The sequence below is a fragment of the Lynx canadensis genome, chromosome B4 (assembly GCF_007474595.2).
Source record: "Lynx canadensis isolate LIC74 chromosome B4, mLynCan4.pri.v2, whole genome shotgun sequence".
Classification (NCBI taxonomy): Eukaryota; Metazoa; Chordata; class Mammalia; order Carnivora; family Felidae; genus Lynx; species Lynx canadensis.
The window spans coordinates 952,964-980,869 of NC_044309.1; the positions used below are offsets into that span (position 1 = coordinate 952,964).

General features: G+C 44.7%; 2 protein-coding genes across 6 annotated transcripts in view; one reads left to right on the forward strand and one right to left on the reverse strand.

The window, feature by feature from the left end:
• Positions 1 to 12,222: 12,222 nt before the first annotated feature.
• On the reverse strand, positions 12,223 to 15,963 carry IDI1 (isopentenyl-diphosphate delta isomerase 1). 3 transcript variants are annotated; one of them, XM_030321991.1, is made up of 5 exons: positions 15,599 to 15,958; positions 15,058 to 15,230; positions 14,585 to 14,677; positions 13,808 to 13,938; positions 12,223 to 13,053 (listed from the first exon to the last, which is right to left on the reverse strand). In XM_030321991.1, the coding sequence occupies exons 1-5, from the start codon at positions 15,727 to 15,729 to the stop codon at positions 12,736 to 12,738; spliced, it is 846 nt and encodes a 281-aa protein (XP_030177851.1). In that variant the 5' UTR covers positions 15,730 to 15,958; the 3' UTR covers positions 12,223 to 12,735. The 3 variants fall into 3 exon arrangements, with proteins under 3 accessions (XP_030177851.1, XP_030177854.1, XP_030177852.1); XM_030321994.2 differs by having other exon boundaries at positions 15,478 to 15,626; XM_030321992.1 differs by lacking the exon at positions 14,585 to 14,677 and having other exon boundaries at positions 15,599 to 15,963.
• An 8,263-nt stretch (positions 15,964 to 24,226) lies between these two features.
• Positions 24,227 to 27,906, forward strand: part of WDR37 (WD repeat domain 37) — a 54,882-nt gene continuing 51,202 nt past the window's right edge. For 2 of the 3 annotated variants that reach the window (XM_030321029.1, XM_030321031.1), the window contains exon 1: positions 24,647 to 24,829. The gene's annotated coding sequence lies outside the window, so the exon portion shown is untranslated. Of the gene's footprint in view, positions 24,320 to 24,646; positions 24,830 to 27,906 lie in introns of those variants that run through there. The other variant, XM_030321030.1, reaches the window with a different exon arrangement.

Consider the following 27,906-nt stretch of genomic DNA (forward strand, 5'->3'; position numbering starts at 1 on the left):
AGTATTTATCTTATAAAATTAATATCCAGAACATTTAAGAGACTCCTACAACCACTACAACTATCTCATTAAAAAATGGGCAGAAGGGGTGCCTGGGTGGCTCAGTCAGTTAAGTATCTGACTTTTAATCTTGGCTCAGGTCATGATCTCAGGTCCTGAGTTCAAGCCCTGCATTGAGCTCCATGCTGGGCATGGAGCCTACTTAAGAAAAAAAGGGTATACCAAAACCCATAAAATACCTAGGAATAAACCTAACCAAAGAGGTGAAAAGTCTATACACTGAAAACTATAGAAAACTTATGAAACAAATTGAAGAAGACACAAAAAAATGGGAAAACATTCCATGTTCATGGATTGGAAGAACAAATATCGTTAAAATGTCCATACTACCCGAAGCAATCTACATATTCAATGCAATCTCTATCAAAATAACACCATTCTTCACAGAGGTAGAAAAAGCAATTCTAACATTTGTATAGCAACAGAAAAGACCCCGAATAGCCAAAACAATCCTGAAAAAGAAAACCAAAGCTGGAAGCATCACAATTCCAGACTTTAAAAGTATTAAAAAGCTGTAATCATCAAGACAGTATGGTACTGGCACAAGAACAGACACTTAGATCAATGGGACAGAATAGAGAACCCAGAAATGGACCTACAAACATATGGCCAACTAATCTTTGACAAAGCAGGAAAGATAATCGAATGGACAAAGACCATTTCTTCAGCAAATGGTGTTAAGAAAACTGGACAGCAATGTGCAGAAGAATGAAACTGGACCACATTCTTACAACATATACAAAAATAAACTCAAAATGGATGAAAAACCTAAAGGTGAGACAGGAAGCCAATTCCTAGAGGGGAAAACAGGACCTCGGCTGCAGCAACTTCTTATTTGACATGTCTCCAGAGGCAAGGGAAACAAAAACAAAAATGAACTACTGGGACCTCATCAAGATAAAAGGCTTCTACACAGGAAAGGAAACAATCAACAAACTAAAAGGCAACCAACAGAATGGGAGAAGATATTTGCAAATGACATATCAGATAAAGGGTTAGTATTCAAAATGTGTAAAGAACTTACCAAACTCACCCAAAAAAACAGTGAAGAAATGGGCAGAAGACATGAATAGACATTTTTCCAAAGAAGACATCCAGATGGCCAAAAGATGCTCGACATCACTCATCATCAGGGAAATACAAATCAAAACCACAAGGAGATATCACCTCATACCTGACAGAATGGCTAAAATTAACAACTCCAGCAACAACAGATGTTGGTGAGGATGTGGAGAAGGGGAACTCTTTTGCCCTACTGGTGGGAATGCAAACTAATGCCACCATTCTGGAGAACAGTATGATGGTTCCTCAAAAAGTTAAAAACAGAATTACCCTACAACCCAGCAATTGCACTACTAGGAATTTGTCCAAAGGATACAAAAATGGTGATTCAAAGGCACGTGCACCCCAATGTTTATAGCAGAATAATCAACAATAGCCAAATTATGGAAAGAGCCTAAATGTGCATCAACTGATGAATGGATAAACACGTGTGTGTGTGCGTGTGTGTGTGTACACACACAATGGAATACTACTAGGCGATCAAAAGAATGTAATCTTGCCATTTGCAACAACGTGGATGGAACTAGAGTGTATTATGCTAAGGAAAACAAGTCAGAGAAAGACAGATACATGATTTCACTCGTGTGGAATTTAGAAAACAAAACAGATGAACATAGGGGAAGGGAAGGAAAAATAAAAACAGGAAGACAAACCATAAGAGACTCTTAAACACAGAGAACAAACAGGGTTGCTGGTGGGGTGCTGGGTTGGGGGATGGACTAAAGGGGTGATGGGTATTAAGGAGGGCACTTGCTGGGAGGAGCACTGGCTGTCATATGTTAGCGATGAACCACTAAATTCTATTCTTGAAATCGTTACTACACTGTATGTTAACTAACTTGGATTTAAAAAAGAAAAAAAAAAGGTGGGACCCCTGGGTGGCTCAGTCAGTTGAGCATCCAGCTTTGGCTCAGGTCATGAGCTCATGGTTCATGAGTTCAAGCCCTGCATCGGGCTCTCTGCTGTCACTGTGGAGCCTGCTTCAGATCCTCTGTTCTACTCTCTCTACTTCCTGGCTCATGCTCTCTTTCAAAAATAAACAAACAAAAAAGGCAGAAAACTTGGAACAGCTATCCAAAGAAGATACACAAATAACCAACCAGGCACATGAGAAGATGCAGAAAATCAGTACTATAGAGAAATCCACGACAAGTTCACTCCCACTAGGACAGACACCCGAGAAATAGCAGGTGCTGGCAAGGTTGTGGAGGAAAGGAGCCCTTGTGCACCATTGGTGGGAATGCAGACTGGTGCAACCGCTCTGGAAAACAGTATGGAGGCTCCTCAAAAGTTAGAATCATCATGAGCCAGCAACCTCACTTCTAGATATAAACCCAAAGGAATTTGAAGTAGGATCCCGAAGACGTATGCAACCTCATGTCTCTTGCAGAATTACAGTAGCCGCTAGCAGAAAGCAGAAGTCCGTGGGTGGATGGATGGATGGACGGATGGATGGATGGATGGACGGACGGACGGATGGATACAGGAAATAGCAAATGCACACAGAGGAGTATTGTGCAGCCTTTAAAAGATAGGAAGCCCTAACACATGTGAAGTATGGATGGACTATGAGGACCCTGCCAAGTGAGAGGAGCCATTTGCAAAAGGACAAAATGCCTGGAGTCCACCTTGAAGTACCCAAAGTAGTCAAAATCCTAGCAAGAGGGAATTGAAGAGTGGTAACCAGGGGAGGAGGAGAAATTAGTGCTTACTGGGTACAGAGTTTCAGTTTTGCAAGATGTAAAGGTTCTAGAGGTTTGTTGGACAACAATGTGAATATACTTAACTGGTATTACACAGTTAAAAATGGATTAATATGGTATATTTAATGTTTAAGGGTTTTACCATTAAAAAAGCAAAAACTCCCAGCAAAGAAAAACACTGGACCAGGTGTCTTCACTGGTGAATTCTACCAAATATGTAAAAGAACAACTAACACCAGTCCTTAAACTTTTCCCCCAAAATGAAGAGGAGGATATACATCCTAACTCTTTCCATGAGGCCAGTATTGCCCTGACATCAAGGCCAGACAGACACCACAAGAAAACTGGAGACCAATATTCCTCATGAATATTGACACAAAAGTCCTCTACAAAAGGCTTTCCAACCACATTGCAAGGTGACCAGCACATTGTAAGGATTATGCAGCACGATCATATGAAGTTCCTAAGAGTCAAGGATGGGTCCACCTGCAGAAGTGACTGATGTAGCCCATTAACATGGTGAAAGACAAGAACCACATGACCCTCTCAGTCGATGCAGGAAGAGCATTTGACAAAATTCATTACCCTTTCATGATAAAAGCACTCAAAAAAACTAAGAATAAAAGGAAACTACTTCAGCGTAATAAACACCATCTCTGGAAAACCCCAGCCAACATTGTGCTCTCGCAAAAGACTGAAACTTTCTCTGAGATCAGGAACAAGCAAGCACACCCTCTCTGGCCACTCCTATTCAACAGTGCTGAAGTCCTAGCCAAAGCAGGTAGGCGAGAAAAAGGCATATAAATTGGGAAGGAAAAATTAAATCCTCTCTGTTCACCGACAATACAATTTTATATGTAGGGAACCCTAAGTATTTTGCACACACAAAAAAATAAAAACCCTCAGCAAATATTGCAGGATATAAAATCAAACTACAGAAATCAGTTATGTTTTAGGGGTGCCTGGGCGGCTCAGTCAGTTAAACATGCAACTCTTGATTTTGGCTCAGGTCATGATCTCATGGTTTGTGAGGTCGAGACCCACGTTGAGCTCTGCACTGGCAGTGCGGGGCCTGCTTGGGATTCTCTGTCTCTCTTCCTCGTTTTCTGCCCCTCCTCCACTTTCTCTCTCAAAACAAAACAAAAATTTTTGAAAAATCAGGTTTTCTTTTAATGTTTGTTTATTTTGAGAGAGAGAGGAGGGGCAGAGAAACAGAGAATCCTAAGCAGGCTCCACACTGTCAGCACAGAGCCCGATGCAGGGCTTGATCTCACAAATCACAAGATCATGACCTCAGCTAAAATCAAGAGTCAGACAGTCAACTGACTGAACCACCCAGGCGCCTGCAGGATCAGTTATGTTTCTATACACTAACAATGAACAACCCAGAAACTAAATTAAAATAATTCCATTTACAATAGCATGAAAAAAAATAAAATTTTTTTTTAGGAATTAACCGAGGAGGTGAATGATGTGTACACAGAAAAGCATAAAACATTGCCAAAAGAAATGCAAAGGCAAACTTGGAAAGACCTCTTGCGTTCCTGTGCCGGAGGACATGATGTCACCCGCAGTGGTAGACAGATTGAGTGCAGCCCTTACCAAAATCCCAGCCATGCTTTTATAGAAATAAAAAGTCCATCCTAAAGTTCATATGGAATCTCAAGGAATAGCCGTGATAATCTTGAAAAAGAATAAAAGTGGAGGACTCACACTTGTTGAGTGTACAACTTGCCGCAAGGCTACAACAATCAAAGGGGTATGGGACTGGCTGGAGGTGGCCGTGGATGCCAGCAGGGCAGAAAAGCCCAGGCAGCCTTAAGGACGGGGTCGTGTGGCGTGCCGGGAGATTCCTCTGTTGCAGTAAGGGTTCTACAGACAACTGGAAATCTGGAGAAAGACAACAGGAATGGAGATAGTAAATTACAGTCACTCCATCTGGAGGCAGCCCAAGGAGAGGGGCGGTTCACCACAGCTGCAATTTTCAAAGACCTTCTCTGGCGGGGCGAGAATTGGCCCTCTGGTCCAGGCCTTGCAGCCTCAGAGAAGCGCTCTGCGGTCACCTGGGGCCCAAGCCCCTGCCTCTCGGGAGGGAGCCTGAGTCCCCCGCCCAGCCAGCTGCACACCTGCGAGTCTGGTTGTCTGGGTGACACGGTTCCTGTCCCTGGCTCCTATAAGCACCCTCCATGCTGGCTGCAGGCTGCCTACTTGGGAACTCTGCCCTCGCCTAGAAAATCTGACATTACCTTTATTTGTGCTGAACTTCTGTCCCTGTTCCAACCTCTGCCTCAGTCTTCTCCCACAGTTATCAAAAAGAAATTTAATCTTATTCATTTAACAACTTAACCCTAACTTAAAGCATACCCTCAAGATCCTTTCTCTGCTTGACGCTCTCAGAACTTGGGGTTTCAGCCTCTTACCCTCTGTTTTGTGTGTGTGGTAAAATACACATAAAACCCACCGTTTCCAAATGTATGTGCAGAGGCACGAAGAACATTCACATGCTTGTGCAGCCATCAGCGCCATGCGTGTGTTCCGTGTGAGTTCCGCGTGAGTTAAGACATTCTCACATTGGCAGGTTAAGCCAAAATACATGCTGATCTTCTCAAGTCCAGGACAGTGGTGGAATTTGTTCACCTCATGGATTAGCATGGAATGAAGACCAGGAAAGGCAGGACTGGGACTTCGATATTGGATTGCATGTAGTTACCCCTAGACTCCAGCTGGGGTGCAGCTGAACTGTTTGGAAAGCTGGATCATTTCAGGCCTTGCTTTCAGGATGTGTTGGGTGAGACCAAGCAGTCCTAAATCCAGGCGAACTCTTCCACCAAGACAGGACACTCGTGAGTATCTGCCCGTTGCTGGGGACCATGAGGCTTTCTGTTCTGGCTGGCAGATCGAGGCGCTCTTCAGGGTCCCCGGGGGTGCTGGGCACTGTTGCCTCCAATCTTCTGCTTGGTTTTTTTTCCCCTTATGCGTGGGGGGACCCATCCTTAGCCGTAGTCTTGAGGAGTGACTACTGGCACATAGCCAGGTTCTTTCCAGCGGCCCAAGTTATGACGTGGAATGGGTGAACGTGTTATAATTTGCACTTCGCTATGATGGAAAACTTACAGCACACCAACATTTCTGATTTCCATTGTTCCACGGGCTTTTGGCAATCCCTGGAAAGCATCATCTGTGCCCAAGTGGAGTGTGAAGATAAAACAGGCTTCAGGAATCATTACCACTGTTTGGGTCTCCTTTTTTGTTTTGTTCTCTTTAATTTTAAGCTTGCCTTATTCCAAAAAGGATTTTAGAAAATATGTGGGAATTACAGAATCAAAGATTCCAGTGATCCCCCAGTACAAATGCCTCCAGGCATTTGTCTAAAGGAGAAGGTTTGGACACCATTAAAGCAGGGACAGGAAAGGCATGAAACACCACCCTTAAATCCAGGGTCACAGAGACCCACAGAAGCACCGTGTTCTCTTTGAAACCTGGCGGGGGAGCTGAGTAGCTCCTGGAGCCCCTCCGTATATGGCGGCTTCAGTGTGAGTGTGCAGGCATGCCTGCACCTGCTTGTATTCTCTGAGTGAGGACTTTTCCAAATACTGAAATAACTGGCTGGTTAAGAAAACCACACGCAGCCTTCCCTTAATCCACCAAGGAGGGTGGTGAAATGTATACTTGCCTCACAGCTCAGTGTAAAATTAAGAATAGAAATGATAGGGGTGCCTGCGTGGCTCAATCAATTAAGCATCTGACTCTTGGTTTGGGCTCAGGTCGTGATCTCACGGTTTGTGGGATTGAGCCCCACATCAGGCTCTGTGCTGCTGGTGTCAAGCCTGCTTGGGATTTTCTCTCTCTTTCTCTGCCCCTCCCCACCGCTCAAAATAAATAAACTTAAAAATAGAAATCACAGGCTTGGATTTTAATGCTGGATGACATATATTTAATACTCCATTATAGCTGATAATGCCATTAAACCCCTTTGTGCAATATTACAGAATGTCAGAGAAGAAGAGAATCTCAGAGTGCGTTTTTAAAAAGAACACGCTGTTCCGGGGTCCCTGGGGGCTCAGTCAGTTAAGTGTCCGACTCTTGATTTCAACTCAGGTCATGATCTCATGGTTGTGAGATTGAGCCCCATGTTGGGCTCTGCTGACAGTATGTATATGTGTGTGTGTGTGCGTGTATAAATACACACACATGAAATGGAATATTACTCAGATATTAAAAAAGAATACAATTTGCAACAACCTGGACAGAACTTGAGGACATTGGGCTAAGTTTTAAAAAAGCCACACAGAGAAAGACAAATACTGTGTGATCTCACTTATCTGTGGACTCTAAATAAACACCACGCTCATAGATACCAAGAACAGATCGGTGGTTGCCAGAGGCAGAGGGTGTGGTGTGGGTGATATCCTGGGGATGCCATGGACAGCATGGTGACCATTGCTAGTAATGCTGTATTGTAGGTTTGAAAGTTGCTAAGAGAGTAAATCTTAGAAGTTGTCATATATTTGACAGACTTGATTTTAAAAGCACTCTTATTTTGTGCTTTTAATTTGTCCTTGTATATATTTATCGCTGTCCTGCTTGCCTTCTTTTGAAATATTTTGTATCTTACATTAGTCCCTCTGCTGATTTGAAAGTAATACAAAGTGTACTTGTTACTCTAGAAATTAGGATTATATATATATCCTTACAAAACTCTAATGTTAATAAAGTTAGCCTCCACATTAGATCCCACATTTCTCCATCTGAATTTATACGTAGTTGAACTCTATCCAGATCAGGAGGCCTTTAAGGCAAATTATTTCCCAGATTAAATAAAATCACCTCTAGTTTAACAATTTAAAAAGAAACGCAGCCCATATACATTAATATGGCCTCTTTTTTAAAGACAACCAGATCAGGGTTTTTTTTTGTTTTTTTTTTTAAATGTTTGTTTATTTTGAGAGACACAACATGAGCAGGGGAAGGGCAGACAGGGAGACACAGAATCTGAAGCAGGCTCAAGGCGCTGAGCTGTCAGCACAGAGCTTGATGCGGAGCTTGAATCCACAAACCATGAGATCATAACCTGAGCCAAAGTCAGTCGCTTAACTGACAGAACCACCCAGGTGTCCCTGGCCTCTCAATTTAAAAACAAATCAGGGGCGCCTGGGTGGCGCAGTCGGTTAAGCGTCCGACTTCAGCCAGGTCACGATCTCGCAGTCCGTGAGTTCGAGCCCCGCGTCGGGCTCTGGGCTGATGGCTCAGAGCCTGGAGCCTGTTTCCGATTCTGTGTCTCCCTCTCTCTCTGCCCCTCCCCCGTTCATGCTCTGTCTCTCTCTGTCCCAAAAATAAATAAACGTTGAAAAAAAAAACAAAAAAACAAAAAAAAACAAATCAAAGGTGCCCCTGGGTGGCTCCATTGGTTAAGTGTATCACTCTTCGTTTCGGCTCAGGTCATGATCTCGAGGTTTGTGAGTCAGTGCGTGGGTCTGCACTGACCGCATGGAGCCTGCTTGGGATTCTCTCTCTCCCTATCTCTCTGCCCCGCCCCCATGCATGCATGCCCTCTTTCTCTCTCTCAAAATAAATAAACCTAGGGGTGCCTGGGTGGCTCAGTTAACTAGTTAAGCATCCGACTCTTGGTTTCGGCTTGGGTCACGATCTCATGATTCGTGGGTTTGAGCCCCACGTCGGGTTCTGTGCTGATGACGCAGAGCCTGCTTTGGATTCTATCTCCTCTCTCTGCCCCTCTGTGATATCTTATCTATGATAAATTGTAAGTGTTTCAGCACACATGCGTGTGGCAAACTTCACAGTTGACAAATCTGTCAAGGGTATATGGGGACTTGTTATATTGTCCTTGCAATTTTTCAGTAGGTTTGAAATTTGAAAATAGTTGGAAGAAATAATAAGCCCCTGCCGTCACAGAACTCACATCCCTGGTGGACAAGTAAATTACATGCTGTATATTACAGGGTGGTAAGTGATAGAAAAACCAGGAAAGGAGGGTAATGGTCAGATTAGGCATCACTGATGTGGCCAATATTGAGTGGTTTTGAACAATCGTGCGTCATGGATATGTCTGGAAACAAATTTTCTCAGGAAGAAGTTGTTTAAAGATGTTAAGTGAGAGCAGGAGCAGCGAGAGGGCCTCAGGGCCTGCGCAGAGCTGGCTGCAAGGGGAGTTGTGAGAACAGTGGTGCCAGGCATGTCATGGGCGGGGTGGGGGGCAACCACTGACGGGTTTCCTCTGCTGCATGCCAAGCAAGTGTCAAAGGGCACACTCCCTGGCTGCTGTGTTGGGAACAGGTATCAGGAGGCAAGAGCAGAACCAGGCCAGTCAGGACGCAGTCCAGGACCGTCTTACTTAAAATCTTTAAAATAAATACATAGAATTGTCACAGAGACGGCGGGCCATCTCAGTACGAAATAGAATTCCATAGAGATTTAAATTTGGGAGTCTAAAGCATGTGGATTAAAGGTAAGTATGCAAAACATAGTTCTTTGTATATTTAAATGCACACAAATCCAGTCTCAAGTTCACTCGGTGAAAGTTTGGAGAGAAGTCCAGGAAGGATCCAGCTGAAGAGTGGGGAAGAGGTGCTCTGAAATACTACAAACACCCCATGGGCCCCCCATTCCCTGGGAAGGTCCCCCAGATTGGAATGAAACTGTCCAGCAAGTGTGCTCTTGAGAGCAGACGGGAGGACAGTTTCCCCCTGAGAATTATGTGAGGTGCAGCCCAGGGACTTGCTGACAGGCCTCTGAGCTCCCAAAGCCACTTGACTTGTCATCTGTGCCTGTCCACTCTGTGGGGACCAAGCAGGAGAATAACTCGTGCTCCCACCCTAGTGTCTCGTTTTTTGCTCTTGTTCTCTGGCCAATATAGGTTTGAGGGCAGAACAATCAATTTTATAGAAGACTACTTCTGACCCTTAAAGGGGCTGTCGGTTATATATTTTGGAGACTGTGGACTTTAAAGTTTAGGATAAAAATTTAAAAATGTCTCAGGGCAGCTGGCTCAGTCGGTTGAGCATGTGACTTCAGGTCAGGTCATGATCTTGCGGTCCGTGGGGTTGAACCCTGTGTTGGGCTGTGCTGACAGTGCAGAGCCTGCTTGGGATTCTCTCTCCCTCTCTCTGCCCCTTCCCTGCTCATGTTTTCTCTCTCTCAAAATAGATAAATGAAAACTTCTTACAAATGTTTTTTTAAATTTAAGTTTCATTGGCTTTAAAAAGCTGAGAGTTATAAGGAGTCCATCAGGTCAAAGAACATTCATACTTACGTGTTTCAGAGAACAGCAGCAATGTCTACCACTTGTTGAGCATTTACAGAATGTTCAGATCTACTGTCCAATACAGCCATCACGAGCCACTGTAGCTACTGAGTTACTCACCCATGGCTGGCAGCCTAAAACTTGCCAGAGAACTAAAGAACTAGAAATCATAAATGCATTTTGAAGCTATATGACATTTATCATATTTAAGCTACCTAAGTGGGTTAATCTATTATGGCATTAAAATTTTAACCAACCAGGGGCGCCTGGGTGGCGCAGTCGGTTGAGCGTCCGACTTCAGCCAGGTCACGATCTCGCAGTCCGTGAGTTCGACTCTGCGTCGGGCTCTGGGCTGATGGCTCGGAGCCTGGAGCCTGTTTCCGATTCTGTGTCTCCCTCTCTCTCTGCCCCTCCCCCGTTCATGCTCTGTCTCTCTGTCCCAAAAATAAATAAACGTTGAAAAAAAAAAATTTAAAAAAAAAAATTTTAACCAACCAGACAACAATATCAAAATGTAATTCTTTTTGTTTTTCAATAAAGTTAATACTTGCCACATGGTCTTGCCTGAAGTTTTTTTTTTTTTTTTTAATTTTTTTTTTTTCAACGTTTATTTATTTTTTTTGGGACAGAGAGAGAGAGAGCATGAACGGGGTAGGGGCAGAGAGAGAGGGAGACACAGAATCGGAAACAGGCTCCAGGCTCCGAGCCATCAGCCCAGAGCCCGACGCGGGGCTCGAACTCACGGACCGCGAGATCGTGACCTGGCTGAAGTCGGACGCTTAACCGACTGCGCCACCCAGGCGCCCCTTGCCTGAGGTTTTAAGTTAACTGTTCAGGGTTAACACAAAATGGATTTTTCTACTGAATTTATAAAATATTTAGCTTTGTGGGGCACCTGGGTAGCTCAGTTGGTTGTGTCAGGTCATGATCTCACGGTTCGTGGGTTCGAACCCCATGTTGGGCTCTGTGCTGACAACTTGGAGCCTGGAGCCTGCTTCAGATTCTGTGTCTCCCTCTCTCTCTGTTTCTCCCCAACTTGCTCGCTCGCTCTCTCTCAAAAATAAATAAATATTAAAAAATATATATTTAACTTTAATAATTTTTCATCTTTTTCATTATTTATTATTACACAGCATTTGATAAGACAGCTGTCTTAGGATACCAAATCTGAGAAATCTATGGCAAGAGTTTTAGAAAGTGCATTAAAGTACAATTTAATATTAATTTATACATATTCTATAACCCAGATCTATTTAACATGGACATTAGTCTATGAATTTTTTTCCCTCTACAATATGGCCTGACTCTGTAGAACAGTGGCTTTCAACTGGGGGAAACTGTCCTCCAGGAGACAGTGGCATCTGGTGTCATTGTGACTGTCACGGGCAGGGGTGTTAATAGCTTTTAGTGGGTAGAACCCAGGGATGCTGCTAAACATCCTTTGACACACAGGATGAACCCTCACAACGAAGAATTATCCAACCCAAATGTCAAGTGTCAAAGATATCCTGTAGAGTACAGGATGTCTTCGAGTATAGGATGTCTGATCTGACCCAATTTCTCCTTTACAGAGAGCCTGTCCACTCCAATTCTACAAAGTCTACTTCCAATGTGGGCCTTGAACTTATGACTCTGAGATCAAGAGTTGTATGCTTGACTAATTGCAGGGGTACCTGCAACCCTGTCCACTGTAATTCTGAAAGCACACTTTAAAAAAATTTTTATTAATATAATTTGTCAAATTGGCTTACATACAGCACCCAATGCTCATCCCAACAAGTGCCCTCCTCACTGCCCATCACCCATCCACAACCCCCCACCCCCTGCATCCACCCTTAGTTTGTTCTCTGTATTTAAGAGCCTCTTGTGGTTTGCCCCTTCCCTCCCCCTTCCCTTCCCCCATGGTCTTCTGTTAAGTTTCTCAAGTTCTACGTATGAGTGAAAACATTTATCTGTCCTCTGACTTATTTCACTCAGCATAATACCTTCCAGTTCCATCCATGTTCCTGCAAATGGCAGGATTTCATCTGAAAGCATAGTTGTAACCAATATCATTACCAAAAGCAATGTTCAACTTTAAGTATCAAAATACTTTCAGAATGATTAATCCCTAAAATCAACTTAGAGTGACAAAAATCAGGACATATACCATTTTATTTCCCTTGAACCTGCTCTACTAGTTAAATCTGCTCACACAGAATGTTAACTTGGACTGTTTTGAAGTAGCTAAGCAAAGAGTTCCCACTGTACATTTTTCCAGACTATGGTAAAAATTTAATGATTTATAATGCATTTGGCAAAGAGCAAAGTGCTCTCAAGTGTGCTGACAATGTTTATCACAACATAAGAAAACTGAAGAGCTTCATTTATTTGTTCGAGTATGTTAGCACTGTGATTAGACAAGTTAATTTGCCCTTTTTTTACGATAGCCTCTCATAAATGTCTTTTACAAATAGCAATGCACACATATGGGGGATGTAATATAAAATCAAAAAGTTGGTTGTATTTTTCCACACAAATACTGATTGTAAAGTATCAGTGTTCCAAGTGAGAGTTCTTACGGGGAACCAAATTTTAAAAAATCTTGTTAAGTTTACAAAGTAGAGAAATTTTTCAGTATTTTACTAACCCTTCATCTCCACCTGAAATTCACATTCGGTGTATTTTGTCATGGTCAACAAACTGACTCAAATGATTTAAGTTATCCCACCACTTAAAGAGGAAAGCCTCCGCAACAATTTGAAACCATGGAGTTATCTTAATTTCACCACTGGCTGCTTTTTTCAGAAGTTCTTTTAGCTCTTCCTTTGTCACATAACAATAGCTCTTAATCTCATTGGGATCTGGATTCAAAGTTACATTCTTCTTCACAAACAAAATGTAATCAATTTCATGTTCCCCCCAGATACCATCTGATTGAGCCTTGTAGTGAATTCGTGTTAGATAATTAATTTCTTCTGGAGGAACCTAGGATGAAAATAAAATAACAGTTGATTTTATTGAAATAATTATATTAAAAAAAAAAGGCACAGTCACTCAAACCAGATGTGTGACATTCTCCTTCACACCTTAATAATACTTCTTGGGGAAAAAAGTACCATTTTAACTGGATGAGATATACTTTATTTACTCAGGTCTTATTTAAAGGTGACAATTCCAGGAAAGAAAAAGATTATTTCAATTTACAGAATCAGATTTGTAGTTCATATTCCTGAGTATTTCCATAAGAAACCAATTATCTTTGAACTCATCCGTTATAAAAGTAGCCAACTTTATTTTTTTTTTTTAACTTTATTTATTCTGAAAGAAGAGAGTGCATGCAAGTGGGGGAGGAGCAGAGAGAGAATCCCAAGCGGGCTTTGAGCTGTCAGCGTGGAACCCGATTCGGGACTCAAACTGACCAACTGCAAGGTCATGTACTGAGACCAAATCAAGAGCCAGATACTTAACCCACTGAGCCACCCAGGTGACTCCATTCATAAACTTTACATACTGGTTAACGGATGAATGTACTTCAGCACTGAGCTAAATTCTGACAAGGAATATGAGGAAATCAAAATTTAAATAATTTGTAATGAAGGTGCTTTCTAGGGCCAGTAACTCACAAGTTCACAAAGCAGAGAACTACCTTAAATTTAAAACTTTATTAAAAATGTTTTAACGTATTTCAATTTTCTAAACAAGATTTCAGCTTGTATGGTAGTGCAGTAAAATTGGTTACCTCTTCCATGGGGATCCCTAATTCAGCCTTTAAACGCCTCTGTGCTGCTCGCCTTACTCCAATTGCATCATTTTCTTCGAGCTCTCCTGGATTACTTAATGGATGACTACAACAAGTATTGGTAAAATAACCTGGAACATGTTAACATAGATGTAGGTTAACTTTCTTCCAAGTAAATCTAAAAGATGAAGAAAATTTATAAGAGTTTTAAAAACAACAGAAAATTAAGTGGCTGAGATTTCCTAAATAAGTTATCATGAGCTATCAGCAATCATTTTGTGAAACAGACATGTTTAGGTAAGTTCTTTATTAATGTCTTCTTAACCAGAAAGATCAAAGTGTATAAATACAAACTTAAAATACATATAATAAAAATATATACTAAGGGGTGCCTGGGTCGCTCAGTTAAGCATCCAACTCTTGATTTCAGCTCAGGTCATGACCTGACCATTTGTGAGATGGAGTCCACGCTGACAACCTGGAGCCCGCTTGGGATTCTCTCTCTCCCTCTCTCTCTGCCCCTCCCCCACATGCACATTCTCTCAAACTTTAAAAAATAAATATTAAAAGATGTATATGAATATACATACATATATATAACAATTTTTATCTTTATTTTTATTAGGTTGCAGTCAATACATAAGCTTCTTTTATGCAAAATATGAAGTTAAGTCTTTCACAGGGTTTCCCTTTGACCCAGGTTCCCAAAAATTCTGAGTGACAGAGTCAAGTGACAGTTCCCAAGAAAATACTGTACTTTATTAAAAGCACAGGCACCTGGAAAGGTGATTTTAGCATCTGATCTTTGTTGTAACAGAAGCTTATTTTCAGTGTTGAACAAGAAGACACTAAAAGCTCGATGCAATAATCCTGAAAGCCAAAGAGAAGCAATTAATTTAGTTTGAAAATACCGGCCATTCGCCCCATTCTCAGCTTGGGATCCGGAATACTAGGAACTTGCTCCACTTTTGCTTTTTTCCATAGTCTCCTGCTATTTAGTGAGTTCGCACGACTATGACATCCCAGCCACCACGGGAAGGAGAAGGCGAGCAGGTGGCCAGATCTGGCCACGCTCCTGGTCGGGGACACTGAGCTCGGGGGGGCCCGGGGCTGTGTGACGGCGGGGGGAGACAGGTGCTCCCCTGCGGCCAGACCACAGGTGGCGCGCGACAGGGTTAGAAACCACACGTCCGGACCCGGAGAGCCGCGTGGGCCAGCCTGACCGAGGGGAGGGCGCTGGGACACAGCACCTTTCTCTATGTTCTCATTCAGGTGACAGTTCTTCTTGGTGTCGGCCCCAATCTTATTGTCATTCTCATCGATGAGGATGCACATCTCCGCCAGCAGCTGCACCTGCTGCTCGTCCAGGCCGTCGGTGTCTATCTCGGGCATGGTGGCGGTCCGTCGGACCTGGCCCGCGACCCTGGCGCAAACACACGTCACCGACCCCTGCCGTCCGTCCACGTCCCCGGAGCGGCTCGTGGCCCCGCCGACGGCGCGCGGCGGGCCTTCCCCCTCCAAGGGGGCTCGCGGTCGTGCTCCCCTCCGCACTCCCGGGGCTCCCCTCCCCTCCCCCCGGGGGGTCCCGGCCCTCCTCCCCCTCTCCGGGCCCCACTGGTCAGCCTTCCGCAGCCCCTGCTGGACGGGCGGCTCCCGGGCCTTCCCTCAACTTTTACTCGCCACGGAAAGTCCCCAGGAAGAGCGGGAGCGGCTTCGCGCGGAGAACGTAGCGCGACGGGGCGGCGCGGTCCCCCTCGGTCCCCGGACCCCACAAGACCTCCGTCCGCCTACCTCCGACAGCGGCTGCCGGGGAAAGCTCGCTCTGCCTGGCTCCTCTCCCGCAGGCTCCGCCCCCAGACCTGGGGCCCGCCCCTCGGCGCCGGGCGCCCAACCATCAGCGCTCGCGCCAGGGCACGCCACATGCTCGCCAGCCAATCGCGCGCCGGCTGCGCCAGACGTCAGGGTCGCGCGATGGCGCGTGCAGGGCCTCTGGCCGGGTGGGCTGGTTCCAATGCTGCCGGCGCTCTCCGACGGCCGCTGTGAGGAGCCCGCTGTGCTGCGGGGCAGTTTTAACGGCGGTGCCCCGAGATGGACGGCTGGGCGAGTGGCCCCGACCGCATCAGCCAGTCGGCGCGCCCCGGGCGCTGCGTCAGGGGCCCCTAGAAGTCAGGGGTCCCCGCACGTTCGCCCTCTGAGACGTCGTGACGTCTGTGCGCCTACTTCTGCGCAGTCACCTGACCTCCGGGGCCGAGACTTCGGACGGCTTCCGCGGGTGGGACGTCCTGCTTGCCGAGGACCGGCCAGAGCAAGGGTGGAAGGTTTCCGCGGGAATGGGGACCGACGCCACGTCCCTGTTGGTGTTTTCGTCCGGCAGGCTGCGCGGCACACCCACCCCCGACGTCCCCACACCCCCGAAATCACACCCAGACACCCCCCCCCATGTCACACCCCACACCCCCAACATCAGCCGAATCACACCCACACCCCACGTGTCCTCATCCCCACACATTCCCCCCCATATCTCACCGCACAGCCCCCGCATGTCACACGCCCATCAAGCCCCCAAATCATACCCACACCCCTGTGCCCTCATTCCCACACAGTCCCCCCAGCCACACCCCCAACAGCCCCCAAGTCACACCCAGCCTGCACGCACACCCCACGTGCCCTCATCCCCATGCATCCCCCCACATCACACCCCATTGCTCCCCTGTCACAACCCACACCCCCAACACCCCCTCAAATCACACCCAGCCTACGCCCACACCCCCCCCTGCCCTCACTCCCACACATTCCCCCCCACATCACACCCCACAGACCCCCCCCCACACCCAACACCCCACCCCACTACTTACACCACACCCCCTCCATATCACACTGCCAGACTCCACATCCCCCCACGCACATCACACCCACACCACACACGCCACGCTATATACACCCCCACCTACACACATACCTTATTGCTGTCTTTGAAGGGTTTGTCTCCAATGAGGAATTTCTATACATTCTCAAGTGTTTCTTTCCCCAAGAAAGGTCATTTAGCAAAGTTGATGAGGTCAAGGCAGGTTAAGGGACATTCTGCACTTGGATAGGGTTAATTTGCCATTCAATGGTAAAATCTGTTGATGTGTTAACTGTTAAAATTTTATCTGTTAAAATTTTTAAATTATTAAAATGACCAAATTTGCCATCAGGTGACAATCATTCACTTACTCAAATTGAATAAAGCATGGTCATATATTAGGAGTATTAAAAAACTATTAGAGTGCACAAGGGAGAGGGGCAGGGGCAAGAGAAAATATGAAGCAGGCTCCATGCTCAGTGCAGAGCACAAGGCGCGGCTCGATTCCACGACCCTGGGTTCATGACCTGAGCCAAAATCAAGAATCAGATACTCAACAGGCTGAGCCACCCAGGCACCCCAGGAGTATCATAATTCAGATTACATGTGAAATTATTTTCCATTTTAAAATAATTATAAAACGTCTACGTAGCTGAGGTTCCTTCCTCTCTGCCTGTGAAATTTAAACAATTTTTATTGAAATACGGAAAGATTTTTAATGAAATAATTACTGCTAAGCAAATTGCAGTGCAGGAGTCCTTAAACTTTTTGGTCTCAGGACCTTTTATAGTCTTAAAATTTACTGAGAAACTTAAAGAGCTTTCCCTTACTGTTTGTATCTATCCGTATTTACTATAGTAGAAATATTAAAACATACATTAAAATATTTAATTCATTTAAATATTTGTTAATTCACTTAATGACAAATATAACACATACAGACAAATAACATTTTAATAAAAAATAATTATGTTTTCCAAACAAAAATGTCAGAAGAGGTTTGTGGGAGATTTTGTTTACATTTTTGCAAATCTCTTTGATGTCTGACAATAGGAGACAGCTGTTACATATTGCATTGGCTGAAGTATATAAAGAAAATCTTGCCTCACACAGATAATGCTGGAAAATTGGGAAGTATTTTATTAACCTTTTCAGATGATCATGGTTGTTCTTTTTTGATAATACACCAAAACACCACAAGTAGTGGTTTTTTAAAGGATATTTGTTCTTTGGAATCTGAAACCACATTAGTGAACATTTTATATTCTGCTACATTAACATTGTTGCTTTTGACTGAAACTTGAATGTATATTTTCCCATGCATAATTTTGTAATATCGGGCCACTTGGAAAATGTTGCTTCACTGAATTAAGCAGATCTTACAAATGTTGACACATTTCATTATTCCATACCAATCACCTTTGTTAATATCATCACCAATTTCATCAGAAAAGTCTAAGCATTGGGAAGCTGTCAAGCCCTTGGTGGCAGATACATTTTTTTTTTTAAGTTGAATTTTAGCATGATTATTCAAATCTGTTTTTGGCAAAAAAAAATATTATCAGTTATTTTCTTTGTAGTGACAAGTTCACTTAGTTTTGTTTTGTTTTGTTGTTGTTTTTTTTAGAAAATGTCTGCAGAGGGGGCACCTGGGTGGCTCAGTTGGTTAAGCATCTGACTGCAGCTCAGGTCATGAGCTCGCAGTTCCTGAGTTCAAACCCCGCGTTGGGCTCTGTGCTGACAACTCAGGGCCTGGAACCTGCTTTGGATTCTGTGTCTCCCTCTCTCTCTGTTCCTCCCCTACTTGTGCCCTCTCTCTCTCTCTCTCTCAAAAATAAATAAAGAGTAAAAAAATTAAAAAAAAAAAATGGAAACAAAATGTCTGCCAAATACCCTGGCTTTAGTAACCTTAACGTTACTCATTCTTCCCGGTAAAAATAGGGTTCTATGAAAAAAGTTCAGCCTGCAACCCATTCTCAGAGAAGCTTTTCCTCAAGACAACTATTTGTAATTCAGGATGTAGAAAAGTGCTTTATGTGTACTCCCTGTTTTGTTACATAGAGTATTAGATAAATACTGAAGAGTTCAGATTATTAAAATTAATATTTTTTACTGCTTCATCAAGGACATTGGTAAGTGCAATTGTTTTTTTACTGCATGTGCATGGTGATGAAGAATACAGGGACTACTAGTACTGTTTGGTGGCGTGGTCTTGGTAAGTGACAAGGTACTAGTTTTATCTCCCATCCTTCCCCCAAAGCTTGCTTTTGCACCATCAGTGTAAATATCAACACAGTGAAAATGGCAAATAACTTTTAGTGTTATTATGAAAATAATAAGTCTGTGACTGGTAAATGGTAAGTAACTTTTAGTATTATTATGAAAATAATAAGTCTGTGACTTCTTAAAAGTCTTGGAAATCCCCGGGGATCCGTGAGCCACACTTTGAGAACCATAGCCCTACGTCTACTACCTTAGAAAGTCCTAGCAGACATAATAATGCACAAGCACACATTCCATTAGCCTTAGAGAATGATGTCACCACACATCATATAGTCTCTAGGAAAACTCTGCTGTGTGCTCAGGAGAGCATGAGGGTGAAAAAGGCAATTCACATCCTAGTACGAGGCTGAAATTCATTGTGCCCTAATGGACCCTGGAAGGGTTTGGGGAGGCACAGGAGTCCACGGCCCACTGAATGACAACTGCAGGTGCATTGGAAGCCCCCTGATCTTGGACGACCTCAGTCCCTACCTGGGCTTCGCTGCTTGCTGCTGAGTAACGCTGTACTAGAACCTCTGGCCTTCTCACCTTTATCTGTGATTGAAGGTTAGATGGTCTTTATGTTCCCTTCTAGTGGAGATTTGCATTAGACACCCTGCTATGTGCTTTTTATGTCCATTACTTCACTTTATCCTTAAGAAAGTCTACAGGATGTTATCCTTACTTGTATGAAGAAACTGAAGTTCAGAGATGATGTACTTTTTTTTTTTTTTTTTGGCTCCCTTTTATAACGCGATGAATGATGTGACCAAACACTCCAGACTTACTAACATACCACAGTATTTGCATTCCATCACTTTAACTTTGAAGATGTCAAGTTATGCAAAGAAATGACATCATACTGGGGGCAATCATGTCCCTATCAGGAAATCTTTACATATAAGCTTGATAGACACGAAGAGATGCAGAATTCAAAATTCTGCAACAAAGGGAGCCCATATTACATTGGAAATGTTTAGGCCTATCTATTCAGATCATATAGTTGTTTGGTTCTAAGTTCTGCTTTTTAGCAAAGTTCACTGTAGAGCTGTTTTGAGTATTGGGTTTCTTGCATAGTTAATATTAACAAAAAGAGAGCTCAGCGTCTTGCTCTATTAACTTTGGCTGCTTTGCTAAATATATTGGAGTTCCTCTTCCCATAAATAACAATGCCTCAGTCAATGGCTGGGCACTGCTATTTTAATAATGTGAATGCTCTTGGGTTACAAATTACGTGGTATTGATAAAGAAAAAAAGGACATCAGCTATGTGACTTGGAGACTGGTACAGAGCCACTCACGATATTTGTTCATTTATATGTACTTTTGATCAACAGAGTTTTCTAACCTCATTTGGAACAGGTTTATAGTATATGTTCGGTTGTTCATTAAGTAGAGTTTCCTAACATTTTTTACCCCAAATAATTCCCTCACTTTGTAAGAATCTGGGTTTCATGATGAGAACAATGCTGATTTGTTTTATTCAAACCCAATGAGAATTGTGGTGCCTGGCTGGCTCAGTCGGTGGATGGACTGTGTAACTCTTGATCTTGGGGTGCTAAGTTCAAGCCCCACATCGGGTGTAGAGATTACTTACAAATTAAAAAACAAAAAACCCATGAAAACCTTTCTTGACTTGAACCAAACATATTCCTAAAAACAGCTGGAAGACCAAAAATACACTCACTGTGAGATTAGAACAACTGTTCCTTTTCATTTAGCACATGGACAGCACACAAGGTAACAAGCTCTATTCAGGTAGAGAAAATATGGCAAGTATGTACTGGGTGAGACCTGATATAGAGACTAAGGTTTTGAAGTGAGAAACAGGTCAGTACCTGTTTACAGTGTCATGGATGAGGGACAGGTGACTTGGGTCAGGAAAAGAGTACTGGTGAAGTTCCATGGTGTGGACTGGACCATTTGGTCCATGAACTGTGAATTAACTTTCCTCCTATCCTAGTGAGGGCAGGTATGGGTAGGAGAAAGGGACTGAGTAGTTCAGGTGATTATATTCCAGCTGATCATGGTTTTCTCCTTTTTCTTGTGCAGAACTGCATGCATCTGATAGATAAAAGGAATTAGAAAACTTGACCTCTGCCATTGAGGAGTCTATATATTTAGGAGAATACCCTTTAGCAAACTTCGTGTGTGTGTGTGTGTGTGTGTGTGCGCGCGCGTGTGTGCGCGCGCGCATACTATGTCCCAAGCACTTTTCCAAGTCATAGGACTGTAACAGTGAACAAGATAGAAAAAAATGACTGCTTTTAGGATTTACATTCGAGTAGGGGAAACAGTAAACAAACACACAAATAATGTCAAGAGGTGATAAGTACCATAAAGAAAAATAAAGTACCGTTAAGGGATGGACAATAACTATCTAAAAATAAATAAGGAAAACATCCCCAAGGTGGTGATGTTTGAGCAGAAATCTGAATGAAGTGCTAAATATGGTGTTCCTCAATAAAAAAATATTATATATATCACATGTAACACACATATAGGAAACAATTTGGTAATGATTATGAAGTAACATTACTCAACTAGCTCATACAGTATAACATAAACACCTAGGTGTTTGAGGCACAAATAAAATAATTGAGGATTAAACACATGGTCTAATACCCAACAAATCTTACGAATTTTATTAAATTCAGCTCTCTCCTTTTTTTTTTTTTTTTTTTTTTTTTTTTTAAGTAGGCTTCACACTCAGCACAGAGCCTAACACGGGGCTTGGACTCATGACCCTGAGATCAAGACCTGAGCTGAGATCAAGAATCTGATGCTTAACTGAGCCACCCAGGTGCCCCTTTTCAGCTCTCTCCTGATGGGGGTAAATCATGTGCATCTTGCATGGGTGGGCTGGTGAGAAGGCAGAAACTTGGTTTATGGGAAGGGTACTTCCTACAGCTTCTGCTGTAATTGGACTGTGTAATTGGATACCAGGATTGCAGTCACAACCTTCTACAATTTAGACTAGCTTTGTGTGTGTTTGTTTTTAATTACATGGAGAATTTATTTCAGGAGGCAGTGTGTTATGGGCCGAATTGTATCCCAAATCCCCAAATGCATTATGTTGAAGTTCTAACTCCCAGAACCTAAGAATGTCATCATATTTGGAAAAAGCGTTGTTAAAAATATAATTCGTTAAGGTGAAGTCATGGTGGCGGCAGAGGGACCCCTTAATCTAATATGACTGTAGAGAAAGAACGCCCATTGAGGAGACAGATCCTCACACAGGGAGAATGCCAGGTGAGGGCTGCAGTTACGGCTGCCACAGCCAAGGGACGCCAGATTGCTGGCGAACCACCAGAAGCTAGGAGAGAGGCACAGACTCTCACAGCTCTCAGAAGGAAACGACCCTGACAACACCTTGATCTTGGACTTCGAGCCTCCAGACCTGAGACAATAAATTTCTATTGTTTAAGCCACCTAGTTTGTGGTATTTTGTTATAGTAGTCTCATCAGAGGAATATATGGTAGAAATGTGAGCTCTGATGTGGACCTGGATTTTAACCTAATCTTTGTTCCACTGAATACTACTAGCTTTTTGACCTGTGACAAGTAATTTTAACATTTTCATGCTTACTTAGAATTCAAGTTAGGATAATTTTTATTTTACTGTTTTGAGGATTAAATAAATTATCAAACATGCGAAGTGCCTGGCACACAGTAGGGCTTCAAAGTGTTGGCTCCTTTCCATCGTTAGTTTTGTGACACCTCATTGATGCGCTCATTTAGATATAGTGACTTTTATGGAATCCTAAATATATCAAAGAAAAAAATTACCTCTATTGACAATATCCTAGGCTTCATCCAAACTAGATGCTGTGCAAAGTAAAACTGCATATAAGCATGTGAGTTCCCTGGAGATGGTTTTGTTCATAAAGCTTTTCTATCTGCTGCTATGCCCAGGAGAATGCCTTCTGCATATTAGGTGCTAAATAAAATTGTTATCTATGTAGGGAACCAAAATTTGCCACCCCAAGATGTGCCACTTAGGCGTGAAGATTATTTTGAGCTGTAAACAAGCAAAGATGAAAAGACTCAGAAACTCTGACAGCTTCCCCCTTGTCCCAAACTGCCTAAAAGATTTAAGACAGAAGACCTGTTCCAGGAAAGAAGCTATCACCACACAAGTTACTGTAGAATATGACCTAGCAGGGCGCCTGGGTGGCGCAGTCGGTTAGGCGTCCGACTTCAGCCAGGTCACGATCTCGCGGTCCGTGAGTTCGAGCCCCGCGTCGGGCTCTGGGCTGATGGCTCGGAGCCTAGAGCCTGTTTCGGATTCTGTGTCTCCCTCTCTCTCTGCCCCTCCCCCGTTCATGCTCTGTCTCTCTCTGTCCCAAAAAAAATAAATAAACGTTGAAAAAGAAAATTTTAGAATATGACCTAGCTATGGTGGACAGGGAGGAAACTAGCAAACTAATCAAAGTCCTCTCTGTTCCATTGTTTCTGGATGGCTCAGCAAACATTGCTTTCTTCCCTTTGAAGTCCCAGGCCCCTACCCCTTCTCCTTGGTTTCAGGATGACATAGGAATCTCATTTTCCCTGTCTTTAGAAGCTCTCATGTTTACGTGAATTCCTCGTGAATTAATAAATCATTACTAATTAAATTTTATATTTTCCTGCTAATCTGTCTCATGTCAGTTGAATTCTTTGACCAGCCAGAAGAACCCTGCAGAGTAGAGGAAAATCTCTTCCCTGTTAAATGTTTGCCACAACCTCCAAAAGTTTGAAACACTTAGTTTCTTACAGAATTCTTTCTTAGGGCTAAGCTTTTGCTACACTTAATGCATAAATAACTTCAGGATTTATTCTACATAATTTGTGGTTACTCGGATCTCCAAATACGTTAAATTTGTTTCTGGTGCAACATTCTCATCAGGGCTTCTTGAATTTGAATGGTGAGCTTTTGTGTTTAAAGGAAAGAGCAAGAATGTTGACCCACATATATGGAAAATGTTTCCACACTTCTGATTTAATCCAGGTAAGCTTTCAACGCCTAGGTAGAGCTGTCTGTAGAGCAGAGGATGGTCACCCGCCTAAGGACTCCAGTCTTCTGTCCCTTTTCCAGCCTAGACCAGAGACGACAAAGTCCCACCTTTTGCAGTGAGCAGCTGATTTTGTTTTTTCTTTTTAGCCAATGGCGAACAAATATTTCAGAAAGGAAAGCGGATGAGTCATCCTCTGCAGATGAGCTGCAATATTAATAGTTCTACCTCCACCGGGCGCCCGCGCGGACCAGCAGCCTCCTGCGTCTCGGCTGCGCGGGGAAGAGCCGCGCGAGGAACCGTGGGGCCGCGGGGAGCACGCGGGGCTGGACGGCCGCCAGCCCCCCCCCACGGCCCGAGCCGATGGATGCGAACCTGTGGGGGCCCGGGACCCCCACGGGAGCCCGCCGCCGTGAGTACCGTGGGCCGCGCCGGTGTGCGCCCTGCCGGCGCCTCCCCGGCCGCGGCTAGGACCCTCGGGCCGCGCCTCCAGGCGAGCACCGGCCCCGCGGGGCCCGGGCACGCAGTCTCGGGGGCCGAGCCGCGCCCCCGCTGACCCGGGATCCCCACGCGCCCCGGCCCCGGCAGCGCGGGCGGACGCGGGACTTCCGGCGCGAGCAGAGGGAGGGGAGGGACTTCCGGCGGCCCGGGCCGAGGCGCCGGCCGCGGACGGGACTTCCGGCGCAGGGCGGAGGCCGTGTCGGGACTTCCGGCGGCCTGGGCGCGAGGCGAGGCTGGAGCTTCCGGCGGTGCCGGAAGTGCAGGGCGTCAGGGTGCCGGGTCGTGGGGCCGCGTCAGGGCGGAGACTTGGTGTCCAGCGTCTCCCAGTGTGTGTCGAGTGCCGCGAGGTTGAGAACGGACGGGCGGTAACACACGGCCCGGTTGTCATTGGGGGTCGGCGGGCTCGGCGGCGGCAGGACAGGTGAGTTCCGGGAGGTCATTTTCCTCCCGGGACTGTGGCCCCGGTGCAGGCGGGCCGCGGTCTCCGAGCGGGGTTGGGGGCGTGCGGGTGGGGCCTGGCCGCCCCGTGCCCCCGCCGACTCCTCCCGAGCCCGCGCGCCCTGTTGCGGGGCGAGGGCTGGGGTCGGTCCGTTCCAGGGACCCCGGGCGTCCCCCTCGGTCTCCCCTCGGCTCCGCCGTCGGCAGGAGCTGAGAGGCCGGAGGTCCGGCCTCGTCCTAGGAGAGAGGCTTGTTGGGAAGTTTCCTTTATTCCGGTCCCAGCGGCCTCTAGGTTGTGACCTTTGGAGTGTCCCAGGAATAAAGCGGCGTCGAGGGGGGTCCCCTTCCTCCGCACACCCCTCTCGCTGGCATGGGTTCCTTGCGAGCGAGTGCTGGTGTCCGGATTGCTATTGCAGCTCGAACGCGGTGCCTAGACGGGGTCCGGCCGAGGGGGAGTGGTGCCCAAGGACACGGGGAGTAGCGGACCCCGGCCACATTAAACACCCTCTGTGCGACATTTCCTAGCTTCGGTTTGTTATTGAGAAGGTCATGCTGTGTGTACGTGTGCCACGCGTTCTCGCGGAGCCCCCCGCACTACGCTGCTTCCTCTCCTCTCAGTCTCTTCTGGCACTTTGGTCGGGGTAGCTCTGTTAGCCTGTTCATTTGTTTTGCACTTGCTCTTGAAAAACCTTGGCGGTTATTTTCCGGTCAGTGATGTCCCCGAGTTCAGTGTCTTTCACAGAAGTGAAAGCATGTATTCCGAGCCTTCATCTAGATCAATGGCAAAACAGTTTAGGCAGGTTGAGAACGATGACCGGTTTTTGGGGTTTCCCCTCTGCGTAGATACTGCTCAGCAGTTGGGTTTGGTGTTTCGTCCCGCGAGGAATGCAGGTCACAGGGCTTGAACCATAAAATGTCAGGAACTTTATTGAGCTTCTTGGGGAAATTCAGTCACATTTTACACTTTCACTTTCTTGTTTTTATTTTTTCTAAAAGACATGCCTATTTTATTTTTTTTTGGAGAGAGAACGCACACAAGCAGGGGAGGGGGCAAAGGGGGGGCGGGGAGAGAGAGAAAAGGAAGGAAGAAAAGAAAGAAAATCTTTAGCAGGGAAAGAAAGAGAGAGAGAGAGAGAGAGAAAGAAAGAGAGAGAGAGAGAAAGAGAGAAAGAGAGAAAGAGAGAAAGAAAGAAAGAAAGAAAGAAAGAGAAAGAAAACAAGGAAAGAAAAAATCTTTAGCAGGTTCCACACCCAGCGTGAAGCCCATTGCAGGGCTGGATCCCACGACCCGGGGATCGGGACCTGAGATGAAATCAAGAGTCGGACACTTTAACTGACTGAGCCACCCAGGCGCCCCTCGCGTTTTATACTTTTAAGTGCCACATAGAGATTACATTTTTTGACCCTTCTTTTGCATATGATTAGCATTCATGAAATTAACTACTCAAGTGTTCTTTTCTTGCTAAAAGAAAATGTTTAAAAGTCCCACTGGATATGTATACAGTTGTGAGTAATGTTTTGTAAATGGGGTAATACGCATGTGACAGCATGTGACAAGGGCAGGAGAGTTTATATTAAATATGTGTATTTGGATGGTGGGACAGGGAGGTTGGAGTTTTGGAGGGAACTATTCATACTTCCTTGAAAAAAATGTTTCAAAAACTAGGAGGATTAGGGCACCTGGCTGGTTCAGTTAGTTGGTAGAGAGGGCGACTCTTAATCTCTGGGTCGTGAGTTCATGCCCCATGCTTGAAGAAGTAGGATTTTTTTTTCCCGTAAGCCTTGTTAATGTGGTCTGCCCTTTAATAATGGTTAATGTGAATATTTTGAAGAAGAGTAATTATCTTTTGGAATTTCAGGCTTTTGTTTTTGTTTGTATTTAGGTAAAACGACATTACTTTTAACGTTGATTATAACATAATTTTTAGAGTGAAGAAATTTTTTTCTCATTTACAGTTTTTTTTTTTTTCCCCCTTTCTCTGCCCCTCCCAGAGTTCTATGACTACTTCAATAAAGTGTTTGGCCTATTAAATAGTTGGGAACCGTACCTCAGGGATGTTGGACATTAGTGGCTGTTTTTACCGATCCTTGTGAGCCTCACACCAAACCTTTGTGGTAGTTTTCCATCTGTTACCAGTGTCTCTCCAGTACTTTCCATCTGCACTTCCTTCCTTGTCTAGCTTGCCTTGTCTAGCTTGGATTCCATGCTATATCACTTCAATATTCCTTTTTCAAACACCTGCAGCTTCCTTGCCTCTCTCTCCATGATCTCAACCTGAAAAATCCTTAAACTTTTCAAGCATTTCTATAAAGTTGATACTAATACTGACTTATGCTGAGGTGAAGACAATACATACTTTGGTCCCCGAGCCAGACTGGGCCGTGTTCTCCTCCAGGAGGGTCTGGTGCGGAAGGAAGGGGTGTTGGCACCAGCGAAGACTGCTGGAGGAGGTGGAGGATGTGAATGAAGAGGACGAGAGCAAATTTTAGAGAAGGTTCAGGGAGAAAATTGTGATGGGAAGATTATCAATGGGAAAAGAGAAGAGACTTAAAAGAAGCTAGAAGGACTGGAGGAACCTACCAGTGCAGTTCTGGGAGCCTGGTGGATGTGGCTGTGGAAGTGAGCGCAAGAGGCCAAATCTGAATCGGCCGGGTAATCTGGGTGCTGATAACACCGTGACTAGCACTACCCTTCGAGATGGCTTCTCACAAAGCTTTGAAAGTTACTAAGGGATAAACATTGCTCAGGGTGAGAAATCTCCATTCGATGCCAGGTTTTGGAGAGCCAAAGCCTGTTCCGCATTTGTGATTTATAATTGTTTGAAGTGTATATAGTTGGTTGGAAATTGATATGTGTGAAAAGATTACCAGGATATGGACTATTTGGTGAAGTGACAGAAGCAAGCAGAGCCCAGAACAACACCACGTGGGGAGGAGGGAGGTTAAAGCTCCAGTGAAAGGCAGAGGGTGAAGATTTTTAAGTTAGTTGAATAGAAGACTGCTTATTTCCTGCTGAGAGTACAGAGTTGGAAAGCCAGTGGTATGACACTTGAGAGAGAA

What these genes read in the sequence shown, in the direction of transcription:
- IDI1 (XM_030321991.1), bottom strand. Translation starts at nt 15,729, where the DNA reads ATGTGGCGTGCCCTGGCGCGAGCGCTGATGGTTGGGCGCCCGGCGCCG. An exon ending in TGCTAAAATCACCTTTCCAG is followed by an intron (nt 13,939 to 14,584) that starts GTGCCTGTGCTT and finishes AACATGTTCCAG; the next exon opens with GTTATTTTACCAATACTTGT. An exon ending in TAGGGATCCCCATGGAAGAG is followed by an intron (nt 13,054 to 13,807) that starts GTAACCAATTTT and finishes TTTTCATCCTAG; the next exon opens with GTTCCTCCAGAAGAAATTAA.